The sequence below is a fragment of the Sciurus carolinensis genome, chromosome 14, assembly GCF_902686445.1.
Source record: "Sciurus carolinensis chromosome 14, mSciCar1.2, whole genome shotgun sequence".
Lineage (NCBI taxonomy): Eukaryota > Metazoa > Chordata > Mammalia > Rodentia > Sciuridae > Sciurus > Sciurus carolinensis.
This window is the reverse complement of record NC_062226.1, coordinates 3384366-3409988: the sequence shown is the minus strand read 5'-3', so window position 1 is coordinate 3409988 and position 25623 is coordinate 3384366. Positions and strand designations below refer to the sequence as shown.

Here is a 25623-nt window from a genome sequence, read left to right as displayed (position 1 = left end):
GTCTTGTTTTGCCCCTTTCTCCTTCCCTCCCTCTTCCCCTCTCCTCCTGTCTGCCATGAGGTAAGCAGCTTTCCTTCCTGTGCGCTTCCCTTCTGCCTTGATGCTCTCCTCACCTCGGGCCTAAAGCAATGCAGCCAACCCACCATGGACAGACACCTCTGAAACTGAGCGCAAATAAATCTTTGCTCCGTTAGGTTGTTTTTCTCAGGTATTTTGTCACAGCAATGGAACACTGACTCACAGTGCTCAATGTTTTTCTCCATGCTTTCTATAAGCTAAGCATTCCTCTGGGCACAGGCCATGATTCAGTGAAGAAAAGGAGCCAAGGCAGCTCTGCAGCCCAAGTCCAGGTCCTGGGACAGAAACACAGAGCAGAGGAGGGAAGGAGGTGCCAGCTTCAATGCCTCGCCTCCCGCTGCAGGCACACCCTGCATGGCCTGCAGGGCATGGTGGAGCTGGACCCAGCTGGCCTTCTCTTGTGCACCCGGCTCCACGCTGGGTCCTCTGACTGCAGGCTGGGAGGATGGGCCTCCTTCTGCTTCCAGACGCTTCCATTTCTCTCATTTCTCCCTCCTGCTGTGCGACTGGCAGTGGCCCAAGCAGGGGCCACGCAGGGCCCTCCCTCCCACTGGCCTCAGTGGGCCCCGTGGACAGCTTCCTACTGAGGTTCCTACTGAGGTTCGGTGGGACCCCCGAGTGGAGTGCAGCCCATGCTGGAGGCCTCGCAGCCAGAGCGCCTGCCCCTGGGAGGGGGGCAGCTTCCTGCCTGCCTGGCCATCCTGCCTCGGCCTACCTGCTCACCTCTGCACTGACCATGACCACGCTGACCCCAGGCCACCCGGCAGACGTCCCCCACCCCTGGGCTGCAGACGCCCCGTCTCCACAGGTCTGAGCAGCCGCGTGGAAGGACCCCACCTGCTGATTTCTTCCTCCACCGTCCTGCAGCCAGCGCTGTCCTTCACACTTCACTGGACTCCTCCTCGTTAATTGTCCATTGTGAAAACCACCCTGTTCTGCCTACTGCCAGGCCTGGCTCCTGGTTGATCGTGGCTCCTGTAATTATATGTCACTTTATCGGAGGGGAGTGCTATGGGGAGAAGCACATGGACGAGCCGGACAGGTGATGGGGACAAGGGGCGTCTGTGTTCTAAATGGAAGGGTACGTGCTGGCCTCACCAGGTGACATTTGCACACAGAACTGAGGCCAGTGCAGGAATGAGCCAGGAAGGAGTCAGGTGACTCCAGGAAGGGACAGTGTCCAGTGCAGGCCAGGGGAGGGGGTGCCGGGCATGTGCCAGGAGCAGCCTGGAGGGCAGAGCAGCTGGAGCCGAGGACGCGGGGTAGACTGGCCAGAGAGCAGGTGAGGGAGAGGCAGGACTGACGGGCTGAGCATGGACCCTCACAAGGACTTAGTTCTCACTGAGGGACACGGAGACCCCGGGGGGCCTTAGCAGAGTCGGGATGTGACTTGACTCTTAATTGGTCCCTCCAGTGGCTGCAGAGAGGGCAGATTTAGGGGACATGGGGACTATAAGAGCAAAGAGACCCGCTGGAAAGAGACTGCCAGAATGACAGTGCGATGACATCTACCTGGGTGTCCAGGAGCCACAGGCGTGGACGTGCGCGTCTGCCGCGCGCACAGGAGCCAGGCCGGACCTGTGGAAGGATCGCGCTGAGCACAGGTGGTGCGTTGGGCACAGATGGTGCAGGCTGAGGTCCCCGAGGGAGGGAGAGGGGGCTCGGGAGTTGTCACCGCAGCTCCGAGCCTGGGGGGATTTCCAACACCACGCAGAGGGGACCTGCGGCGAGGCCGCCTAGCCGAGTGGAGGAGACAAGATGGGACGTGGGGCAGCAGCGATGACCAGAACCTCAGGACAATGCCCTCTAGGAGGGCACATGAGGAGGAGGGGCCCTGAGACACGCAGCGGCCCGCGAGCAGCCAGGGAAACGCCCGCCACACGACAGGCGTGGAGCCCACCGAGCAGGGAGGCCGAGCTTGGGTGAAGGGCCTCTCCAGGGGCTGCAGGGACACTGTGCATGGCCTGTCTGAGCCAAAGCTAAACTTCTAGGCAAGGGTGTGTACGTGGCCTTCACTGTCACCTGACCTTGCCTAAGTCCGCATTGACCCGGCTGTCACAAGAGCCTGGGCCAGGACTGAACGCAACTCACCGAGCAACTCTGCAGCCCACGCCACTAAATCAGGGGTCTGGTTTCCAGCCTCTGCTGCCCCGTGGCTACAGGACCACCCACTACTTTAGGGACAAGGTACAGCCTCTGGTTCTGGGTGTTCGCTGGAGGGCACAGCTGGACACTTCTTTCCTGAAATCCCCAGGGCAGTCAGAGGCAGTGTCTCCACCCGGTCCTCACGGTCATTGTCTCTGCTGCGGCCACACGTTGGTTGCTGTCCCAAAGCCTGGCTTCCCACAGGGCTCTGTCCCCGTGAGCAAGCTCAGCTAACCCCTGGAGGCCCTGTGGGGCCACTTGGTGCCCTGTGCCTCACACCTCCCGTTTTCCTTTGGCGAGATGCCCCTGCCCTCTGCAAGTTCAGGCAACGTCACCCGGGCACTGTGGCTGGCAAGAGAGGGGACAGCCTTTCCACGCTCACGTACTGAGGAGCTAAGAAGACAAAGGACCCGACTGCTCTGCAGCCTGAGTGGGGGGACAGGGCCATGGGGAAAGGTGACCTCTGGTGGGCGTGGGGCAGGGAGATGCCCGCCCTGCCCGGCCTCCTGTGTGCTAGGAGCCTCGGAGGGCTCCTGCCTGACCAACAGAGGCGCAGCCGTGAGGCGTGAGGCCGCAGCCGGGGGGACCCCAGCCCTTCAGAGCCTCCTGAGAGCCTCAGCCCACAGAGAGGTCACGTCTTCTCTGGCCGACCCCGGCCTCCTTTCTTAGAGCAGGTACTGCAAAGGGCCTAGAACGGTGACCAACCTCCAGCTCAGAAGGGTCTCTCCAGGCCTCTCCTTTGAACTGCGACCACCAGGAGGCCAGGGACTCCGTCTCCCTGTCTCCACAGGAGGACAGAGTCCTGAGGTGGACATTCACCAGCAGGCGCAGCCCGGCCCCTGATGGTGTCCACACCGACCTGCCCTCTGTCCTCCTCCTTCACTGGCCCTTTAATTACCTGGTCACCTCTGTGCCAATGGAATCGGGGCTCTGTTGTTGGGAGTTACTGGACGCACCGTGCTAGTTTCCAGCAGCGTCCAGCTGTGACCCCGCACACAGAAAGCCTGCGTTCCCCAAGGCGGCTTGAGCCCGGGGAGCTTCGGAGAGCACAGGCCCAGCCTGGAGCAGCCGGCAGCTCGTCCACAGGTTCCCACGCAGACTGTGTCCAGCCTGGCGGAGAGAAAGCAAGCTGGGGGGCTGCTCTTCACGTCAGACAGAGAGAACGGCTGTCCCCTGGACGTTTCCTGTGCTCACAGGTCCCTGGAAGCAGGATGCAGGCCCCACGCCCACCACCCCTCGGGAAGCAGCAGGGCCCGTCAGGAGGCAGAAGAGCAGCCGGAAATGTGGGCGAGAGCGTCGCCGTCTTCCACGCGGAGGGTGGACGGGCAGGGCCAGCGGGCCGAGGGCTGGTGGGTTTGGGTGACCTCGTGGCTCGCTGCACAGGCTGGCCCTGTGGTCTGGGCCCTGGCTGGGGTGAGTGGGGCCGGGCCATGTGGCCTGGGGTGCAGGAGCTCCACCAGGAGGTGGGTGGGGTGTAGCCATGGGCCTGAGGTCTGCTCAGAAAAGGCTCTCAGGCATGCGCTGGCTGACCCTAGGAACTGGCTGACACTGGAAGGGGCAGTCGCCAGGGTGAGCAAGGCCCCCATGTCTATGATGGGTTGACATATGTGACTCTATGGAAATGTTATAGGCCGGGCTATGTGGGCAATGACTAAACAGACTCCATCTTACCCTGAGACTCCATGCTACGTAGGAAATGCTTCTCCCATGGGAACCTCGCCTCTTTACCCTTCAACAGCTGCTTTGCAAGACTTGTTTGGCAATACAAAATGACGAAATGACAATTCTTGTATAATGAAAAATTGTTCTCTTTTTGATTCCTAGTTTCCTAAACAATGTACCATGTTAGCGGTGATGTCAACAGTGATTGTTCAGATGTCAGTAACTGTTCTTTAGTGTGTACCTACGTAAGGTCATTTTGACCTACTTCCCCCTCTGCTAATGATTCAGATCCCATGATGTTAGTTTGTACTTTTAAATCATAGCAACAGACACTTATGATTGATGTACTGATTTATGGTATAAAAACCCCTGCGACCCTATAGTCGGGGCTGTTCTCCCAACAGTGATTTTCAGGGCATTGTGTGAGAGTCAGCCGGCCAGCTAATAAAGACTCTCAGATTTGGACGTCTCAGTGGTGATCAGTCTGTTCTTAAGTTGTGCCCCATACCAGTGTCCAGCACCAGAACCCAGAAAGCAAAAGGCTTGGAGAACACTGTGGGGTCAGGAGACAGGCTGCGTTTGAACAGGTGAAGTTCAAAATGGAGAACTTCTAACTGTAACTGGCTACTGAAGCCTAGAAGATCCCCGAGGACTTTAGAAATAAGGTGTCCACTGCCCTGGGGAGGGTGAGACTTGGTTCTGGCATGGCAGAAAGGTTCGCTGAGGTTAGGGCTAGAGGGCAGGGTACCCGAGGAACTCTCTGGAAAGCCACTTCAGGGTGCGGCCAGCACAGGGGATGAGCTCCACTGGGCATCTTGACCGCCAGTCAAGCCCTGGAGGCCTGCAGCACAAAGGAGGAGGAGGAAGACACTGGACTCCTCAGGGAAGCCTTCTCCCAGAGACCCCCCAGCGCCCTCTGCTGACAAGGCCTGACCACACCAGCTGCAGAGAGAAGCTGGCAGGGCCCAGCTCCAGCGTGGAATGTCGGGCAATAAAGGGTGGTGCATCTGGAACCGAGGGGCAATAAATCCGTAGCTGCACAGAATCCAAAAGGCTCAGAGGCAGAATGTTGGGGTGAACATTGCAGGTGTGACCGGCACTGCCCACCCATGGTCAACGCCTCCGTCTTGTCCCGTTGGTGGTGCCAATTGGGCAGTTTGCTCTTTTCTCTTACAGGGGAAGCTTGAGGCATTGGTTTAAGCATTTGCTTTTTCCAGGAGAACCATTTAAAGCTGCAAACCTGCTTCTCTGCTGAAGGACTAGAGTTTCGAGGCGCCGTCCGCCTCGTCTGTGGCACTGCTTTCTGCATGTGCCAGGACCCCTGGTCCCCAACCCCACCTCCAGACCTGGGAAGGGTGGGCAGCGGAACTGCAGAAAGCACCGCAGGACCCCTGGTCACACCTGGTGGCCACCCTGCACCTGGCCCTTGTGTACCAACCACAGAACCAGGACGAGGCGGGGCCCTCCCGCCCCTCCCTCCTGCTCCCCACTCCCCACTCCCAGCAGATCCTCGAAGGAGCCCAGGGACACCCACAACACAGGAACCACACAGACAGGCAGAGTCGCCAGGGACTGCTGAGGCTCTTTATGGAGATTCAGGAAGGACGGGAGGGTGGGGGACGTAAAGGGCAGTGGAGGGAGCCAGCTGGGCCCGGGTGGGCCTCCCTCCATGTCCTGCAGGTCAGAGGTCCTGGTGGGGCCTCCTGGGGCTGCCTCTGAGCTTGGCGTCCTGCCCTGGACAGGAGGGAGGGTCAGGGAGCCCAGAGAGGAGGCCGAGGGAGGCTGCAGTGGTGGGCACGCTGGGATCTTCCGCTCCATCCAGGAGGTCAGAGCAGGGAAGAGGGTGCCCAGAGAGCTCCACACCTGTGTGGGAAGAAGGGACAGGTGACCCCAGGCCAGTGGAGGGCAAGGGAAGGACAGGGACGCTGTGTGGACTCCGGCTCCGCCCACACCCGGGCAGGTGAGCTTGGCAAGTCTCTGACCTGTCAGCTCCCCTACATCACACAGCAGGAGGGACCCAGGCGTTCTGAAGCCCCCCAGGCACGGCTGCCACGTCTTCAAACAACTCATGGGGCACACGAGTCGTCATCGCCATGACCCCTGAGGGGCCAGAGAGGGGCTGAGGGACTTCCTGCCTTCTGGCAGGCATGCTGGGGGATTCGGGAGAGGGGCACGGTCTCCACCAGCAACCCGACCCCAGGAGCCTTCACCGCGGCAGAGCCTCACTCCGGGAATGACATCCCAGAGGAGCCCGAAGACAATGTCCAGGGCGGGCCGCTCCAGGTGCAGAGCCCACCTGCCGGGCCAGGGGCTCTCTGCCACCTAGGAGCAGGGGGGTGTCCCTGGACGTGCCACCCGTCGACCCCTGAAACTGATCACTCACCCTAGTCGCTCCCCGCAGAGCAGGCTTCTGTGGAAGAAAGAGAAAGGCCAGTCAGAAGAGCCTGGGAATCCCTCAGGAACCCGGGCAGGCCCTCTGTCAGCACTTCCCACACCCCACAGAGGACGAAGCCAGGATTCCAGGCAGCTTGCTCCTGTAAAGCGACCTCGCTGGCTCTCCCCGGGGGGCCGGGAGAGCTCAGCAGCCGCCTGCTTCCTACCCCTTTGCTTGGGGATGAAGATGCTCTGCGTGTTGAGGCCTCTGGCTGCTGCGACCTTCTCAAAGTCCTGCAGGGCCTCTGGGTTGACTTCGGGGTCTCTGCCTGTAGTGAGGCCGAGGGGAGACAGGAGTGTGGGGGGCAGAAATGGGAGTGGCTGGCATCTCCACCCAGCCTGGAAGACTGGCCAGCACAGTGCTGGGGAGGGAGACCTTTCCATGGAGGCTGGACCTGGAGGCCTGGAGCTGGGGCAGAGCCCAGCTAGCAGAGGAGGACCAGGGGGCGTGAGCAGCCACAGGGCCCCCAGCACAGCCGACCAGGGAGGCCCAGAGCCCTCTCCCTGAAGCCCACCCAGCCTCCCCTGGACAGGACAGGACAGGGAGCAGCAGGACTGGCCCTGCCCTGGAGGAGCGAGCCAGCCCAGGCTCAGGCACGCCAGCCTCCACTGCTCTGTGCCCTGTGCACCTGGGTGGGACAGCCCGGGGCCTCCAGGCCTTGCCAGCCCAGGCTCAGGCACGCCAGCCTCCACTGCTCTGTGTCCTGACACCAGGGTCTGCTCCGAGCTGGACTTCCCACACAGGCTCCCCTTCCACATACCCTCCCTGACCCCTGCTGGACACCCGCAGGTGCCCATGGATGATGCTGCCAGGTTTGCCCCAGGGAGTCCTCGACTCATCCTGTGACATTCATGACATCGGTGGCCCTGGGCCTCAGCACTTCCTCCTTCCTGCCTTTCATGCAGGGACCTGGGACCATCCCAGTCCTGAGCTCTGAGGTGGGAAGAGGGCTTCCTCCAGGAAAACTAACCATAAGGACCCGGTACCCTTGATCCTGGTGGCTTCTCCTAGGGGAGGGGCGGGAGGCAAAGGGAGAAAGGGGGAGGGGCCAAGCTGGAGCCACCAAGCTGGAGCCACCAGACACCGAGACTCACCCACGAGCTTTGCCATTCGGATCTGCTGCCCGTGCATCTCCCCCTCAATGTACAGGATGTAGTGGCCGTCCACCTGGGACTTCAGGATGTGCACCACACGCTTGCCCCCGTCTGCAGAGGGACAGTGGACCAGGTGGGGATATGCCCTGACCCTCCGGTGAAGACCCAGGACGGGCAGGCTGCCAGCCAAGAAGACCCCTCAGGTTGCTCCCCTCCAGCTGCCCAGGCTCCCTGACCCGGGTTCCCCTCCAGGCCTGGCCCAGGGCCTTGGGGCCACTTCCCAGGAACCCACATCTGAGACATGAGCACTTCCAAGTCAGAGAGTCACAGGGAGGTTTGGGCCTGAGATGTGCAGAGACTGGAGCTGCGGCAGCTCGGTCCCACCCCACCCCAGCCAAGTACAACCCTGCTTCTGATCGAAGCCTCGGCTCAGCTGTGCTGAAGCGGGAGCCCCGGGCAGAGCCCCCGGACCTGATCCCAACCTTGGGGGCACTTGGCGTCAGGTGTCTGAGTCTCTAAGGCAAAGTGCCTGGTGGGCATGGAGGGTGGGTATGTAGCAGGGCCAGGAAGGAGAGCCTCAGGCCACCCCGAGGAGGTGCCCGCTGGCCCCTGTGCCCACGGGTGCCCGGAGCTGCCCTGAACGGGCCCAGGACTCACGGGCTGTGTATTTGCCCGGCTCGTCTGTCTTCTCCAGCACGGTGCTTATCTCCCGACACTGACCTCCCATCCTGGAAGACAGAAGCTCCGTGGCACGGCTGCCCTGCTCAGAGCGCCGGGGCATGGCCTGGCAGGGGGTCCCAGATGGACCCAGAGCTGCAGGCCTCTCCACGTCTCGGGTCCAGGCAGCAGCTGGGCCCTGTGTCCCACGAAGGGCCCTTTAGCCCCAGAGTGACCAGAACTCTGTCCTCCAATCCCCTCACTGGCTGCCAGAGGGATCCCAGGCTGCCTGGGAGGAGCCTCCCAGCCACACTTGCCCACCAGGCTCCAGGTGCTGAGGGTCACAGGGTGAGAAGGGCCCTCAGCTGTCCTCTGTGGGAACAGGGAAGGCCATTGCAGCCAGCAGACACTCACTGGACAGTGAAGCTGACTTCCAGGTGGCCCCCTGCCAGGGTCTTGATGGTCAAGGGGGTCACTGACACAGACTCCAGCTCCTTCCAGGGAATCTCCTCGTCGGCTGCCGCGGCCTTTATGTACCATGTGCCTGATGCCTGGAGAGGGCACCTGTCCATCAAGGCTCAGGCCCACCCCAGGCCTCCCTCCCCCTCCTCTGCTGCCCCCAGACTCTACTGCTCCAAGGACCAGAGACCTGGAGCGTCCCCAACCCCAACCCCACCCCACCCGAACTCACCCGCCACTCCCACCAGGCCCACTGGAGAGTGGGACCCCAGCACCCCGGCCCGGCCAGGACCACAGGCGCTCAGTCCCAGGGAAAGTGAAGTGTGCGCACCTGCTTCCACCCAGCCCTCTGCGGCCCCAGCCCACCTGGCCCAGACCCCTCTGGGGCCGGGGCTCAAGGCCTGACCCTAAATGAGGGTCTCCTTACAGGGGGAGGGATGGGGTCTGCAACCGGCCGTCTGGGCCCTCCCTGCCCCGCAGCACCCCTGCCCGTCTGAGCCTCACATCCTGGGTCTCCTCATCCCAGACAGGGAGCGTCTGGGCCCGCAGGGCAGCCATGAGGCCGAGGCCCAGGGTCAGGAGCAGGGTCTTCATGGCTGGGGTCTGTGCTCGAGGCTGCTGGCAGGTCGCTCTCTGGGCTGGAGAGGCTGTGCTGCTTCCTCACTCGCCACCCTTTATACTGCTCGGGGCAGGGCCCCTGGGGAACTTGGCACAGAGGACCCTCCAGTCCTTTCCTGGCCATTGAGCGTGGCCAGTTCTGCAGTGGAGCAGATAATGTCATTATGGTTGGAAGCCGCTGAGTAGCAGTGTGTCAATCCCCAGAGCACCATCAGGACGGCCCCTGCAGGGAGCCCTGGCAGGTTTCACCCGGCAGGAACTGGGTCTGAGTGAGGGGTGCAGCCCCGTGTGCAGAGCCCGAGCGTGTGTGTGGTGGCAGCAGACCCTCGGGACACCCCCTCTTGGGCATTGGCCTGGCTGACCTGCCCGTTGCCACAGAGGACACGGGTGGGACTCAGAGAGCCCTGGGCTCTGGTCTTAGTGACCTTCCTGTGTCCCAGGACAGGTCACTTCACCTCAGATTCATCTTGCAAAAGGAGGAACCCTAGCCGGGCGCAGTGGCACAGGCTTGTAATCCCAGCTACTAGGGAGGCTGAGGCAGGAGCATCTCAAGTTCAAGACCAGCCTGGGCAACTTAGCCAGACCCTGTCTCAAAATGAAAACTGCAAAAGGACTGGTGATGTCGCTCAGTGGTAGAGCACCCCTGGGTTCAATCCACAACACCCAAGAAAAATAAAACAGGGGCCCTGCCGTGTGGACACGAATCATGTGTGTTTAGAGAAGCTGAGCGCAGTGTGCACAAGGACTGCTCCCGGCTCAGCATCCATGGGTCAGACTGAGACAAGCAGGGTGTGCGTACACACACACACACACTCATACACACACATGCTCATACACATACTGGCACACACACTCATACACACACTCATACACACATATTCATACACAGACTAGCACACACACACACTTATATACACACTCATACACAGACTCGCACACACACACACACCTCACACACACACACATGCACACTCACTTATACAGTCATACACACTCATACACACACTCTAATACATACATTCATACATATACACACACTGAAATGCACGTGCTTACTCATTTACATGCAATCTCACACACTGTTGCACACACACATTCACACACTCATCCACACACTCGCACACACACTGATCCACATACCCATACACATGAACACTCATCATGCACTGACACTCATACTCACTTTCATACACATACACTCATACACATACGCACATACACTCACAACACACTCTCACACACACTCATACACACATGCACACTCATATGCACAGTCATACACACACTCATACACACACTCATACCCATGAACACTCATACATGCACTCATACACACTCAGACATATACTCAAACACACATTCATACACATGCACACATACACACACACATGCACACACACATACACACGCTCATACACATACATTCACCCACACTCATACACACACTCACAAACACACATACATGCACACATATACATGCACCTCATATACATGCACACACAGTCATATATGCTCATCCACACTCACGCACACTCATCCACACACCCATCCACATGCACACTCTTACACGTACAGTCACACACTCATACACACATACGCACACTCATACATACACTCATATATATGCACAGTCGTACACATGCATGCACACACTCATACATGTGCATACTCATACACACATACTCATACACGCATACTCATAAACACGCACACACTCATACACATGCACACACACATGCACTTACACACACTCATACACATTCATACACACACATGTGCACACACACTCATACACACTCATACACTCTTATGCATGTACACTCACACACACTCATACACACTCATGCACATGCACACTCATACACACGCACACCCACAAACCAGCAATGGATTCTGTCTCAGTGAAGGAAGCACCGACTCCCACCCGCAGGGCGACCCAAGAGCACTCAGGGTTTAAAGAGGAGCTGCGGATCCGAGCAGAGCTCAGAGAAGGCCGAGGGGCGTGGCCAGCCACTGTCATCCAGAGGGTTGGTCTGTCCTGGAGCTGAACCCGCAGGTCCGTGCACAGGAGAGCCCAGGAAGAGAGGCAGAGAGAACCGGGTCGAGGAGGGCCGCGCTCCTGCCGGAAACACGTGGGAAAACATGGGAAAAGGGAACCTCGTGCCCGCGGAAGGGTAAGCCCAGCTCCCTGCCCCGCCGCACGGCAACTCCAGGCGGATTAAAGGCTCAGAATGTGAAAAGCACATGTTACCGCCTGTAAAACGGAAGATGGAAGTGATTCTCCGTGACGCCGGGGTGGGTACCCAGGTCGCCGAAGTTCCCTCTTCTCCGAGCGCAGAAGGCGCTCCAGGTCCCCCCGAGGGACCCCCACAGTCTGGGCAGTGTTGATGGGCCCAGGCGCCCAGGGTCCTCGTCGCCGCCCAGCTCACTAGAGGACCGGCAGGACGCCCCTGGGCCCGCAGGCCGCCCAGCCTGCCGACCTAACATCGTCCCGCTCTCCGCGGGCGGGCTTTGCGGTCACGCGGTTTTGCAGCCCGGCCACCGCGGTCTCTTCCCGCGGAGTGGGCGGGGCCGTGGGGGTGGAGGTGGAAGGGGACACGCGAGTGTCTCCTGGGCCCTGGGGCTCATCCCTGCGGTGCTGTTGCCGGTTCACCTGGTCTCGACCCAAGGGTGCGGGACCGCAGACCGCAGCAGGCCGCGAGGTGAGCAGCTGGGCAGGAAGGAGAGGCCACCTCACCGGCATGGAGCCGGCCCAGCGTGGGGGAGGATTGCGAGCCAAACGCAGGCCTCACGCTGGTCAGTCAAAAGGGAAGTCCTGCAGTGATCTCGCACCTCTGAACGCACTGCACAGCTGCGGGCTTGCTGGATGGTGACCGCAGAGAAGTGATCACAGTTCTTACCCATGGGGCGAAACCCCGAAGGATCCAAGCAAGGGCCCGCGCGGGAAGCCCGTGTTCCGCGGTCCCCAGACCAGGGTGAGAGATGAGCTTTGTGTCAGGGAAGGAGAGAGTCGGAACCCTCTTTCTACTCTGCCTCCGGGAAACGGTGTCATCAGCTCCCCAGGAAGAGGAAGGAAGGGGCGCTGGAAAGGCCGAGAAGAGAACTTCCCTGGCATTCAGTGTTAGGCCGGGGCCGGACATGCGGGCGTGTGCGACACTCAGGACAGACCTGCGAGCTGTGTGTTCTAGTGTGGGATGAAATAGTCAGACACATCACCTTTGAGAATCACAGTAGCAGCTCCGTTGGGAGGAGCCCACGTGGAGGACCCCCCAAGAGAGACAGGAAGTCCCAGTCCCGCCTGACAACACACAAGCTGCCCAAGCCCTGGACTCCAGTCTGGGAGCTGATAAAAGGCCAGGGTGATTTGGGGCAAGCCAGAGCCCTGCGTGGTGCTGGGGCAGCTCTGCTGTGGTCAAGGGACAGAGTGATGCGGTGTCACTGGGCAGCGAGGAGCCGGGGGGACGTGGGGGCTTGGAGGGGCCACCAGCCCCCCTCAGAGGGAGCACCACTGCCAATTTCCAGCCACGAGGAACAAGGGACCTGGAAGGGCAACAGGATGTGTCCTGAGAACTGCAGCAACTGACCTTTAAAACACCAGGGACAAAGTGTGCTTATCTCACCCTGTGTGAGTCCCTGCCCCCAGACAATTGTGTGGCGCTCTGGACCCGTGAAAGCCCAGCCTCGGAATCTGCGTCATGCCGGTTTTGGCCAGCTTGGCCCTTCTCAGGGGAAGTGGACTCAGACAGCTGCACGGCTGTTGTACCCGTGGCGAGCCACATGCGTATCTGTCACGCTGGCTTCTGCTGGCTTGGCTCTTCTCGGGGGAAGTGGGGTCAGGGCAGCTACACGGCTCCCTGGACCCATGCAGAGACCACATGCGTACCTGTCACGCTGGCTTCCGCTGGCTGGGCCTTCTGTGAGGAAGTGGGCTGGGAGCTGGCGCAGAGCCCCCAGCACGGCTACCAGACAGGGGACCAGGCAGATTCAGGAACTTCAAGGGGCAGCTCCACACCCACCACCCTGCTGCCCGCCCCAGTGACCATCTCCCTCCTTTCCCGGTGTTTGTTTGGGGATGGGCAGATGATGCCCCGGAGGAGACGGTGCCCAGCACCAGAGCTGAGCTGTGATCCCAGCGCGGCACTCGAGCTTGAACCCCGCTCCGGCCCAGCCGCGGCTGTTCTTCAGACAAGGCTGCCTTTGTCCTGGGCTGTTTTTAGTTCTCTCTTCTTCTTTGCCTCTTAGAGGCAGAATCACGCCCTGAGCAGTTCTGTTCACATGGGACGACATCCCACAATGCTTGTCCACGTTCAGTGTGTCAGTCTGTGGGTTCAGTCCCTTTGCAGGGCTGAGCCCCGTCAGCACAACCCAGCTTCAGAACACTACCCCAAGGTCCCTCGAGCGCATCAGTGCTCGGTTCCCAGTCCCACCCCAGCTGGAACCCCGCATCCACTTTCCAGCCCTATAGATTCCTGTTCTGCACATTGCGTGTCCGTGGGATCACGTGGTGCGTGGCTTTGTGACCGGCCTTTTTCCGTGCCCACGGGGTCTCCAGGCTGGTCCAAGTTGAGCATGGGCCACAACTCCATTCCTTTTTGTGGCTCATAAAATTCCATCATGTGGAGAGACCATCCGTTGTCATCTCGTCTCAGTTGACAGACACCTGGGCGATTTCCACTTTGGGGCCAATGTGAATACCCTGCTGTGAACACTGAGGCACACTGTCATGTGGACACACGCTTGCCGCCATCTTGGAGACCCGCCCAGGCATGGACTTGCTGGCGGGTCGTGTGGTGACTCTGCGGTGCTGCACTTGGGGGCTGCCAGAGCGGTTCCCACTCCACCTCCATTCCCTGTAGCACAGCCTGAGGGTCTCAGCTTCTGTGTCCTTGACCACAGTGCTACTGCCCACTGTTGGACCAATGTGAACATTATGATCCACTTGTCAAAGCCTGCAAGAGAAACTAAAATCCACTGGGATTCTCATAGCAACTGGGATGGATCTCTTTGGTCCTTCTTTGTTGTTGGGTTGAAGTGTGAGCTCTGTGTTACTGAAATGAGGAATTCCTGGTGCTGTCACCCCTGCTGGGCCCAGGTCACACTCACCCACATCGCAGAGGACCTGAGCTCTGTGTGACATTCATGGCGGGTGAACATGACTGAGAGCCCCAGTGAGGGCACAAGCAGGGGCCACAGGACATTTGCTGAACGTGAGTGCACGAGCGGGCGAACAGCCGGATGGACGGATGGATGCGTGAATGGTGAGCGAGTGCCTGAAGGAGTGAAGGAGGGAATGAGGAAACCCAGGGGCGGGACCCACACCATGCAGCTTCACTTTGGGGTGGGGTTGCAGGGTGTCCCAGCCCAGGCCCTGTGTGGGGGGCACAGACAATATCCACATGTGCTTCCTGCAACGACACCTTCACCTGCAGTGCCCTTGTCCTGGATCTTCCTTGCTTCTCGAATTATGTTGAATATCCTGGGACCAGGCAGCAGGAGAGGCCACCAGAGGAGGGACCTGCTGGCAGGTGGTTCTAGTTGGGGGCCAGCACAAGTCATTTCTCAGGTTCCTTTTCCACCCCTCCTCTCTCATCCTCGCTCCAGGGAATCAAGCTGAGATATTGAGGTGCCCTGTGCACAGACCCCAGGGGCCAAGATCCCACAGTGTCGCAGCCAACAGACAGAAAAGTACCAAGGCCCAGTCACACGGGATCCTGCTAATGACACAGAAAGAGCTGGGAGGCAGATCCTACCAGCCCAGCCACCGTGAAGGCCTTAAGCTAGCCTGAATCCGGGTACAGAGACTGACAACTGCGTGGCTGACGGTGGTGGGGTAGTCACACAGCCAGTGACAACTAGTGCAGCCTCAGACCCACTCATGTGGTTATTCCTGACAGTGCCCTGCATCTCCAGGTCAGTGAGGAACGTTCCCAGGAAGGGCGGGCATCACTGGGGATGCCAAGCAAGGCCCAGGGCCCTGCCCTGAAGGCTTCTCAGCCTGACCCCAGCCCACCTGGCCTCCCAATCAGAGCAGCCTGGGGACCTTTGCCTCCTCTGCCCCAAGCCCCCCTCCTTACCTCCATAGTCCCCCATCGGTGTCTGGTCATTTCAGGTTGGCAAGGTCACATGACCCCTGACCACCCCAGCTTGCCTAAGAACTCTGCCAGGCCTGGGTCTGGAGGCTTCAGCTCCTCCCCCAACAACACCAGCTGGTCGGGCGAGGCTCTGGGAGAGAGGACTGGGAGGTCACTGTCCCCTCAGCCCTTCACCCTTCTCTCCCACAGGCCCTCTGTACCCCGAGGTTGGCTCCCCATCGCCAGAGTGCACCCCTGGGGCCCTCCTGGCCTGTTCTTCCTGGAGCAGCCCCCACCCCTTGGCCTGTGCTTATCCTTCCCAACACCCACCTCAAGGGGTTGGGTTCAGTGGTAGCTCTTGTCCACTCAGTGACTCCTTCTGCTGGGGCCACCATGCCCTGTTCTCAGCATCCCCAGAGCTGGGGGCACAGCAGCTCCCATTACAAACTCCTGCCAGTCCTCATCAGCCTGTGTCCAGCGGGAGATTCAGGGGACCCTGCAGGCTGAGGATGGATGGGACCAGGCATCCATCAGCATGGCTCCCACAGGGAGGTGAGGCTGGGGAGGGGACCGTGGGGAGCCCCCATCCTTGCAGGGCCTCTGGCTTGTCTCCCCTCCCCTGGCCTGCCCGGCTCCATCTGGCTCCACAATGCAAGGCCAGAGAGCTGAGCCCGCGGCCTCCAGGTGCTGCGGGTTCAACCTGGGCGAGGATCACAGAAGCCCTGCCAACACCCTCCCTCAGGGTCTGTGAAGTTCTAGAGGCTCCCCAGAGGGAGCCTTTGCCATTTCCAGGGTCTTGGTTCCTGGTCAGCCCTCCCCACGCTCCAGGGAACAGGGGGCCCAGTTCAGGGAGATCTCATGTGTACACACCAAGGGGATGCCTGGAACAGCTCCCAAGGGACCTGCCGACACTCAGGTACCTGCAGGTTGGGGTTCGAGGAAGTCATGCTGGCTACTGAGCTCCAGTGAGTTCAGTCCCCAGCTACTCTCAAATCTGGAGCCTGCAGCACCCTAGAAATCCCCTGCACCACCCCGGCTTGCAGCCCCATGCTCCCTGAGCCGCTCCTGCAGGTCTGGTCTGGCTGCCACTGTTGCTCAGGCCTTGAGCCACCTAAAGGCCACCGGGTCCATTGATCCCACTGGACCTACTGTCTTACTGCCCTCAAGACAGAGGGCTCCCCAGGGTGTTCAGGTGCATGGCGGGGTAAAAGTCCTGAGAAGCCCAGGAGGGGCCCTGAGAGGAAACCTGAAGCATACTACCAGGCCACAGCTGTGCTTACAAGGGCAAGAGTTGCAAATGCCCTGCAGTCTTAGCTGAAGGCTGCACCACACCCAGCCATGGGGGCAAAGGCCACTGTGCTGCCTCCCTGGCCTGCGGGCTCCTCACGAGCTCCAACCCTGAAGAGCACACCTTTAAGTGGCAGCTGGCACCTTTGCAGACCCTAGCAGCGCTCCCCACACACACAGCCGGCCCCCACCACACCCTAGGTCCAGCGGACACTGTGCAATGAACTGAGAGCTCCAAGTCACATTCTGCTCAAATGTAAGTTTACTTTTGCTGGAGTTCTGCCAGCTGCTTTGCTCAGCCCGACCTAACCAGAGCTCCCCAGGAGTTCGTGCCACACATCACAGGGCAAAATGGCTCCTGAAGCCAGGCTTCGGGGAAAGCAGCCCACCTGGGGTACTCTGACTGAGAACTGAGCTGGTGTCCGAACCCTCCTCACACCCAGCATGGAGGTGGAAGCCAGTACTTCTCTGGGACCAGGGAGAATCCAGTTTTCCAGCAGTCAAGGCATCCCGCTTCAGGTCCTAACTATGTCACTGGGGACATGCAGCTTGCCCTGCATGTCTGCCCCACAAAGATGCAGCCAAGCCTTAGGCTCAGCCCTGGGGTGGTCAGGGCTACTGAGTGCTGTCACTAACAAGAGCCTAGGACTGAGACCACAAGGGACTTCCAGCTCAGAACACGTCTCGTGAGTGACCTGAGACGAGGATCGTGGCACATCACAGGGGACGATTCGCATTCACTTTGGGAGGAGGGTGGGCCGCCCCGTGGCCCTCAGCCCCCTTGGTGCTCTGCAATCGTTGCAGGGCCTCCATCTGCCGCCGTTTCTCCTTAGCCCTGTTAATGACTGTCCGGAAGAGCCTGCAGAAGAGCTGGACAGATGGTGGGGAGTCGTCATTGGCAGGGATGGGGTAGGTGATGAGGCAGGGGTTGCAGTTGGTGTCCACGATGCCGACCGTGGGGATGTTCATCTTGGCTGCGTCCCTCACAGCCACGTGGGGCTCGAAGACGTTGTTGAGCGTGTGAAGGAAGATGATGAGGTCGGGTAGGCGGACTGTGGGGCCGAAGAGGAGTGGGGCGTTGGTCAGCAGGCCCCCCTTGAAGTAGCGGGCGTGGGCATACTCGCCGCAGTCTCGGGCTGTGTTCTCAATCAGGTGTGTGAACTGCCGGTTGCGGCTCACGAACAGGATGATGCCCTTACGGTAGGCTACGTGGGCAGTGAAATTCAAGGCCAGCTGGAGATGCGAGGCTGTTTGTTCCAGGTCGATGATGTCCTGGTCCAGGCGGCTCCCGAAGATATAGGGCTCCATAAACCTGCCAGAGACACCACCGAGGGACACAGGTCAACCCTGTGGTCCTGTCAGGGCACCTGGGCTGGGAGGCACAAATTGCATCTACTTCCTGTGCAGGCCTCTGTCCAATGAGTGACAGGTAGGGACACAGGGCTGAGGAGGTTGCAGGCTTGTGACTATCCCACCCTCTCTCTCTTCCTATGGGGAGCCGGGTAGGACTGACCCAAGAGAGGGTTTGAAGGTTCTAACGTCAAACATCTGACCAGTTACTGCTCATCTCCACAGCCTTGGAGGCCCTGCTCCATCCAACACAAGTTGGAGGCCCTTGCTCTCCCCTGCCTGCCTCTGAGCCTTCACCAACCAGCAGGACTGACTCAAGTTTGTAGGCTCCTGCCAAGACACACAGGCAAGTTTAATTGCCCTCATGGGACTTGGGGATCCCACCAGTACCAGCCCAGGTCAGGAAGGCCCTGGGCCCTCCTGGAAATCACCCCTGGGACACCCTGGCCAGGGGCTGCAGCTACCTGTGCCGACAGCCAGCTTTGTGTCCCAGGTGTACGCGGGCATCAAAGAGGCTTTTCACAGAAAACAGTTCCTTGACGTTGAAGAAGTCGGAGTGTTTGAGGGGCTCCTCCAGAATCTTGCGATGGGCCTCTAGAGTAGGAAGAGGAAGCTGTGGTCTCCCACCCTGGTCCACCCAGCAATCAAATCTCCTTGAGTGGGGGCCACAGGGCTAGAGAAGGGAGAAGCCCAGCAGCCCAAGATGCAGGAAGCCCCAGGAAAGACCCCAGGAAGCAAGCCACAGTGGCGTCCACAGGAAACAAGGCTGGACCCAGGTTCTGATGGTGACTCTGCTCGTGGGTAAACTGGGTCACTACCATCCAATCCCGTGGTGTCCTTGGAAAGCAGAGCATTAAGGGAGAGGGCACAAATGGCTGCTGGGGTCTCTATGGCCCTCCAAGCCAGCAGGCCTGGCAGAAGGACTCAGATGCCTCGCCAGAAATTCCCCTCCGTGAGCCCGGCAAGGTGGACGGCCTGGGGCTCAGGGGTCCCTGGGGCCACGTGAGCAGCCCCGGGCTCCGTGCCTCAGTGCTCAGCGCAGGCACTGGCACAGGTCCTGGACGGCGGCTCTCCCCATCGGGGTAGGCGCTGGCCTGCCCGCGGCTGCAGGAGCGGCGGGACCCAGCGCGGGCCGGGGCTGACCGCGCGGCGCCGCGCCTCCCCGCCCGCCGGGGCCCATTACCGCTGTCCTCGGGCTCGCTGGCCGCAGGGGCCGGAGCGCCCGCGAGCGTCCTGCCGGAGCCGTGAGTCTGCAGCCATCCGGGCCAGCGCCTGCCGGGCCGCGCACCTGCGGAGAGAGAGCCTACTCGTGCCGCGCCCGCCGCGCCCTCCCGCGCCCCGAAGCCCCGTCCCTGCCGGGCGTGGCCGCTCACCCGCGAGGAGCAGCCGGGGCAGCGCGGGCGCCATGGCGGCAGGCTGGTGAACCGACGGGCGGACGGACGCACGGCACCCCTCCCTCGCCGCGGGGCAGCAGCGCCACCTGCAGGCCCGGAGGACCCGCCCGCCTCCAGTCCCGGAGGAGTCTGCGCGGGCTCGCGCCGGGCGGGGGCCGGCGTGGGGGATCGCGCGCCCTCCCGCCTCCGTACCAGACTGCGGGAACCGGCCCCTGACCGCGCCGCTCGACCCCTCCCTGCAAAAGTGCAGGACAGAGGACTCGGGTGCAGCTCAGTGGAAGAGCACTTGCCTAGCATCCCCAGTACTCCCCGCTCAAAAAAAAAAAAAAAAAAAAAAAAAAGTAAAAGTGCGTGGAACCCCTTGGGCGGTGGGGACCCTCGACCTCAGCTCCAAGTCCAGAGAAACCTCTTGTTCTACAAGATCGGGTTTAACGTTTAAACAGTGTGTGAGTCTGTGAACTTAGCAAAGTCTTGGGTCTAAGTTTAGGTATTGGGCGCGGGATTAGACGGGTCAAGGAGCACCCCTGGTGTGTATAGTAAGCACCAAATTGTTGCTTGCCATGTGGGCGTTTAGCACTGAAACCCCATCAGTTTGCAGGTCAAGTCCCAGGGCCGGTGATTTCATTCTCTCCAGTCGGCTTCCGGCTGCATTTTGGCACAATCCGGGTCTACCGGATAGTCTCAGAAAGACACCCAGAGCCCCGGCAGTGTGCAGAAGGTTTGGGGCTTCTCCGCAGGGCAGTCCGAATAGAATTTCTCACCGCCCTGGATCTGTCTGGTCCTTTGTCATTCGCCAGGGAAGGTTCTAGACTTGCCTGCCGAGGGTCCTTGGCTCTTCCCGCGGCGCTTTTAAGAACCTGACTGTCCCGGATCAGGTGACCGCCGTCGCCTAGCAACAGGACGCTGCGTCCGCTGCTCTGGTTTCTCCTGCCCAAAGCCGGTTTTCTGCTAGAGGCCAAATGTCGGAGGAAAATGCCCAAGACTGCGCAGGGGCCGTGGAGCCGGAGGCCGTGGAGCCGAAGGCCGCGACCCCTCTGGAGAAGACCAGCGACTACTACAGCGTGAGCGAGCACCTGCCGGTCAGGTTCAATAACCCGGGGTGGTTTCGTGGCTACAGGTAAGGGAGCAGGGGTGGTCTGAGTCCAGGCACACAGGACAGGTTGCACCAGCTGGCTCTGGGCTCAGGTAGTCCTGGATGAGAGAATCCCCCCAGAAAGACCCCCAAGTTCCTGGCTACGGAAGTGAAAAGGAGCCTGAGGTCAGCCTGAGCCTCACTCTCATTACTAGCAGTGAGCTCCCCCCAGCTTCCCACACACAAAGTCAGGGCGGTGGGGATTGGGGAGACCCTGCCAAAGTAATGAAACTCATTCTGGTCCCAGCTCCATGGTCTTGTGACCAGTGTGAGTCTCCTCTCCTCCCATCCTCAAGCTGTTAAGATGTGAGTGCTGGCGGTGGGGACTTGGCCAGGGCCCTGTGACTCTAGGACATAACTGGAAACTGAATTGCTGCAGGGAAGGTACGGGCACCCTTTGCCCCCACATTTTCCTGTGTCCACATTCTTGGTAGAGACCACTGCCACTTAGAGAGACAACACTCCCAGGCCTCTAGTGTGGAGCACAGCTGTGGGAACCCACAGCCTGCTCAGTGGAACTGCCTACAGTAGGTAGGGTGGCGCTCCCAGGCACATTTCCTTCATCCGCACCTGGTAGAGCATAGGCTTCCCAGGGTGGGACCACAGGCAGAGGGCCCTCCTGGGAGGCAGGGTCTGAAGCTGAAATGCAGCTCCCAGCAGGGTAGCTAACCTACCCGGCCAGTAATAGCTGGTGCCAAGGCCTGCCAGGGTTGAGGACCGGCACTCTGAGCACTCTTGAGGAGCTGGGCGGAGCAGGGACTGTGGCCAGCAGAGGACAGAGAGGCAGGCCTACCAGGGCTTCAGCCCTGTGTGTGATGGGGGTCCCTTTTTATGCTGTGTCACTGGGCTGGGCACATTGCTGTCCTTGGGGGCATTGCCAACAAAGCTCCATCAGGCTCGGGCAGACTTAGAATGATCAAGGGTGACCATATCTTCTCTGCAGGACCAAGGAGGTGGTCTCCCTGTACAGGACCAGTAACCAGGCTTACGGGAGCAGAGCACCCACTGTGCACGAGATGCCGGTAGGTGGGAAGTGAGTGGCTTTTGGGGATGTGTCTATAAGAGGACAAACCCTTGAAAAGGCAGCATTTCATGCGTGGGAGAGTTGGAGGTGGGGGAACCCCAAGTTTCAACATTTCAAAGGGCAGAAGCACCTTAAACCGTGTTGGAAGAGGGCAGAGTAGAAAGAGGTGAGTGAATGCATTCAAAAGGAAAATGTTTTCAAGAATGGGAAGCGTGCACGTGGGCTTGCTTCTTGTTGCCTTTGTCCCTGTAATGCAGCCATGCCTGCAGCCTTCATAGGTCACACAGCCATCCCAGGCAGGTCACTGAAGAACCCCTCGCTCTCTGGTTTTAAACTTTGTGTGAAACCCTCACTCATGACCAAGAGGCAGCACTAGCTAAGAGCTGAGTTTGCAGGAGCTGGGCACATGGGCAGGTACAGGATCTGTGACTCTGTAGGCTGAATTCACACCCCAGGGCAGTCAGACAGGCCTGTGTACCACCCGTGCATCCCCAGGTCACTGGGGCCACCCATTTTGGGGTGAGAATATCATGGGGCCCCCATACCTGTCATGTTAGAGGACCTGATAGTTGCATCTTTGGTTGTGGTGCATGAATAATAGAGCTCTTGTGAGAACATCATTTGCCAAAAACGTTTCTGGGACACTCTGGAGTCACTCTCCAAGAATTAAGGACTCTGACTTTGCCCTGGGGCTCAGGCATTTCGATGAACAAGAGACACACTCAGATGGGTCCAGATGTTTCAGCTTTTTAAAAATGCCACCGGGGGGAAAATGCTCTTCTTGTAAATTGTGGGAGTTCTGAATCCACTGGGTCACCAGGCCATGGGTTATGAAACCCCCAGGGATCAGAGAGACAAGTTTTGAAGGAGGTTTTCCTGTTTCTTATCCACGTGCTCTGTCTGGAGTTGGTTTTCACCTTCTTGACCAAATGTGGATGCTGGACTCGGTGAGCAGCTGATGTTTACTTTATTGTGGGAGCAGAAATGAAAATGCTTTCCATCTTTCTCAACTGCAGAGAAGGAATTCATTCTGTGTGAGGCTAATGTGGATACATTTGTCAGAACCCACAGAAGGAACATGGAGAGGCAGCCCTGAGGTACACTGTGGACATTGGTTCGGAACAAAGTATTGATATTGGCTCCTTTGTAACAGATGCGCCACAGCTCGAGGCAAGAAGTCCACAGGGTGTGCTAGTTAGCTGTGCTTTGCTGTGACCAACACATTCTACCAGAACTACTTAGACTCCATAGCTCTGGGCCAGAGGTGAGATGGAAAATCATGGCAGAGTGTGCGCCAGAGGAAAGTTGGTCACTCAGGGCAGCCAGGAGGCAGAGAGGAGCCAGGGAGAGAATACAGTTCCTGAGGGCACACCCAGGGACCTACTTCCTGTCACCACACCCCACTTGCCTGCAGTTTCTACCCAGCATCCATTCAAATTCTGAGTCCACAGAGATTAGGTTACAGCTGTCATAATCCCATCATTCACCTCTGAACATTCCAGCATTGCCTAACCTGAGCTTTTTGGAGGACACCTCATGTCCAACCCATAAGGAGGGGGAACTGTTCGCACTGGGGGAGGCAATCTGGCAACTCTCTGCACTTCAGCTCAATTTTTCTGTAGATCTAAGTCTTCTCTTTTAAAGTCTTAAAAAAAAAAGTATGGAAGCTTCTTGCACTTCTTCATGCCAAGGAGTCAAAACATTAAGTGATTTTTGACACGAGGACAGTTAAGAGGGGTCACCTACCTAGGGTATAACACCTAGTTGAGGAGTCTCAGGGCCACCTAATGGTGCTGCCCTGCTGGGGCCATTCCTGCCTCCGGGCACCTGCTGCAGTTGCACCTGCTGCAGTTGCTCGTGTGATGGCTTAAGGACATGGGGAATAAGTCCAAGGACATTTTTCCTCTCTGCAGCTCTTCCTGTTCCTTGCCTTTGTCTGGGGTAAAATTAAAGCTTTTGTCATTTAAAATCTCAGGCCTCAGCCAGAGTGAAGGAATGGAAAAGGAATTGCACCTGACTGGCACCTGACCCCACCCTAATGGGTCAGCTGACCCCAATACCATGAACTCCAGGAGTTACCCTTCTGTCCCACCCTAAACAAAGCCTATATAACCCAGACCCTTGCTTCAGCCTGCTGCTATTTTGTGCCCTGAAAATGAGCCACACCAGGTTTCCACCAATTGACTCCCTTGCTGACTACTGAATAAAGAAAAGGTGCTGATCTGAGGTTTGTGTGTCATTTGTGCTAACAGTGGCCTCACCATGCCCCTGAGAAAGAGCTCAGTGCTCCTTCGCCTTGGTGAGGCAGCCCCCGCCCCCCCAGGGCCCTGGGCTGGTGAGGTGCAGGTGTTGGACTATTTTAAAGCTCTACAGATGGTTTTAATTCAGTTAAGATTGAAACCACTGCTGCAGTTTGTGAGAATGTCCCCAGAATCCATGTGTTGAAGTGTTGGTCCCCAGGATGCACTGTTGGAAACAGCATTACCTTGAGGAGGTGGGCCCTACAGGAGATCTTGAGGTCACAGGAGCTGTGCCTTTGAAAGGCACAGGCTGATCCTCTCTCTCTGCTGCTTCCTGGCTCCTGATGTGAACGGTTTGTTCCACCCTGCTCCCCACCATTAATATCTGGCACCTCCACCAGAGGCCCAAAGCAGTGGGTCTGCCTCATCTTGGACTAGAATTCCAGAAATGTGAGAAGTAAACCTTTTCTCTTTACAGGTATTTTGTTAGTACATCACAAAACTGACCAGTCCATCTACTGACACAGGTATTATTTTATTCCACAGAACACTGAGGTTTAGAGAGGTCCTGTAACTTATGCAGCACAGCAGTTGGGAAAAGCTGACCTGAGGGTCCCTCCAGGCCTTTTAATGCTCACTCTGTCCACACAGGTGTGGAAATACCTCCTGCAGAGGTCCCCATATCATCTTCTTCCTTCCATGTGGTAGTGAAAGAAATCACAGTTAACACTTGCCTCTAGACACCAGGCGTAAATCGGGGTGCTCAGGGCCCACCCTGTCTCTTTGCTTCTGAGGAGTGGAGATGGCAGTTTCTTACAGATTCTTCTTCTTCCAGAATTGCCTGCCTGCCTGTTCTAGAGGAGGACTAGGCAGCATTGATCCTCATGTTCTCTTCTCTCTTCCAGAAGGTATTTTATCCGTGTTCGACTAAATTTTCCAGACAGATCTTAGCTTGTGGAGTGTTCCAGGACAGTTCTTTCAATGTCTGCATGGAGAAGAGCCTGGTGACAGGCCCTGACAACTACGTCACCCACTGTGACCGGCTCAACTTCCACCCCAGTTACAATGTCAGTAAGCCGTCCATCTGTGACTGAGGGGGCCGGATGCCCCTGCCTGGGTCTTCTGATCCAGCTGCCGCCTTCCGGAGCATCGTGGTCCTGATCCCTGACAGTTTGCCTGGCCGTGAGATGCAGATTTCACTGCTTTCCCTGAAAATATTTTCCTTTCTGGAATAAAAACACGTGCATAGGCTGTGGTGTGTTTTTCTATTTTACATCCTGTAGCCATGAATCGGGGCAGGCAGGGGGCAGCAGTGGACCAGGCTGGGCCACCTTCAGTCTCTGTGGACAATGGGGTTCTCTATATTAATTTCAGAATCTCAATGAAAAATAAAGGCAGTGGGGAGTGACCAGTTTTCCCTAGGTGGAGGAAATAGCTACACTTTTACCCCTCTGTAGTCCCCTAGCAGTCTGCCATGAGCTGCAAGGTCCGCGACAATAAAGACTTTTTTTTCTCTGACAGGATAGGTCTTTCAGACATAGTTTTACCTCCTTCACCATAGTGAGTTGTGCTTATGTGCTCAATGTTTTGGAAAACACTGAATCTAAAAGGAAGAAATTGTTACATGCCGTCAGTAATAGCTTTTTACAGAAATTTTTGCCCACAGGGATATTACTCCTTTGTAAGTTAGGGAAGAAATTAAACTTTATGGCTGGCTATTTCTTCGGTATGAACTTATCATTATTAATACACAAAAGGGAACATTTGGCAGCATTCTGAATGTCCAATTTGGAATGAAAATGGTTTCCAGAGGAAATCAATGTGGCTAATAGAAAAGATAGAAAGCAGTGCCTGAGGCCGGGGTCTCAGCTGGAAATCCCACACGTAAGTGTCAAACTGAAAATAGGTTTTATAGTTCTAAAAAATGCCTAAGTGCCAATAACCCTTCTGAGTTTGGCCACCATTTAGGTAAAAAGGC

General features: G+C 58.3%; 3 protein-coding genes across 4 annotated transcripts; 1 reads left to right on the top strand and 2 right to left on the bottom strand.

Moving 5' to 3' along the window:
- Window positions 1-5465: 5465 nt before the first annotated feature.
- Window positions 5466-9244, bottom strand: LOC124964513 (von Ebner gland protein 1-like). The gene is made up of 7 exons (XM_047524920.1): window positions 9034-9244; window positions 8485-8621; window positions 8071-8141; window positions 7414-7524; window positions 6486-6587; window positions 6269-6295; window positions 5466-5748 (listed from the first exon to the last, which is right to left on the bottom strand). The coding sequence occupies exons 1-6, from the start codon at window positions 9121-9123 to the stop codon at window positions 6270-6272; spliced, it is 537 nt and encodes a 178-aa protein (XP_047380876.1). The 5' UTR covers window positions 9124-9244; the 3' UTR covers window positions 5466-5748; window position 6269.
- A 7512-nt stretch (window positions 9245-16756) lies between these two features.
- Mrps2 (mitochondrial ribosomal protein S2) lies at window positions 16757-19326 on the bottom strand. Its single transcript, XM_047524989.1, has 4 exons — window positions 19229-19326; window positions 19039-19143; window positions 18320-18449; window positions 16757-17817 (listed from the first exon to the last, which is right to left on the bottom strand). Exons 1-4 carry the CDS (start codon window positions 19260-19262, stop codon window positions 17223-17225), a joined length of 864 nt encoding a protein of 287 aa, XP_047380945.1. The 5' UTR covers window positions 19263-19326; the 3' UTR covers window positions 16757-17222.
- A 793-nt stretch (window positions 19327-20119) lies between these two features.
- On the top strand, window positions 20120-24893 carry Pierce1 (piercer of microtubule wall 1). Of its 2 annotated transcripts, none has more exons than XM_047525002.1 (3): window positions 20120-20366; window positions 21325-21403; window positions 24551-24893. In XM_047525002.1, the coding sequence occupies exons 1-3, from the start codon at window positions 20209-20211 to the stop codon at window positions 24737-24739; spliced, it is 426 nt and encodes a 141-aa protein (XP_047380958.1). In that variant the 5' UTR covers window positions 20120-20208; the 3' UTR covers window positions 24740-24893. The 2 variants fall into 2 exon arrangements, with proteins under 2 accessions (XP_047380958.1, XP_047380959.1); XM_047525003.1 differs by having other exon boundaries at window positions 20159-20310.
- The last annotated feature ends 730 nt before the right edge of the window (window positions 24894-25623 follow it).

Bases quoted from the DNA above. Each gene is read 5' to 3' on its own strand.
- LOC124964513 (XM_047524920.1), bottom strand. From the start codon at position 9,123: ATGAAGACCCTGCTCCTGACCCTGGGCCTCGGCCTCATGGCTGCCCTG. The intron at 7,525-8,070 runs GTGAGTCCTGGG...GTCCCTCTGCAG, and splicing joins GCCGGGCAAATACACAGCCC to ACGGGGGCAAGCGTGTGGTG. The intron at 6,588-7,413 runs GTGAGTCTCGGT...GCCTCACTACAG, and splicing joins CCGAATGGCAAAGCTCGTGG to GCAGAGACCCCGAAGTCAAC.
- Pierce1 (XM_047525002.1), top strand. From the start codon at position 20,209: ATGTCGGAGGAAAATGCCCAAGACTGCGCAGGGGCCGTGGAGCCGGAG. The intron at 20,367-21,324 runs GTAAGGGAGCAG...TCTTCTCTGCAG, and splicing joins GGGTGGTTTCGTGGCTACAG to GACCAAGGAGGTGGTCTCCC. The intron at 21,404-24,550 runs GTAGGTGGGAAG...TCTCTCTTCCAG, and splicing joins CCACTGTGCACGAGATGCCG to AAGGTATTTTATCCGTGTTC.
- Mrps2 (XM_047524989.1), bottom strand. From the start codon at position 19,262: ATGGCGCCCGCGCTGCCCCGGCTGCTCCTCGCGG. The intron at 19,144-19,228 runs GTGAGCGGCCAC...CTCTCTCCGCAG, and splicing joins GCCCCGGCTGCTCCTCGCGG to GTGCGCGGCCCGGCAGGCGC. The intron at 18,450-19,038 runs GTAATGGGCCCC...TTCCTACTCTAG, and splicing joins CAGCGAGCCCGAGGACAGCG to AGGCCCATCGCAAGATTCTG.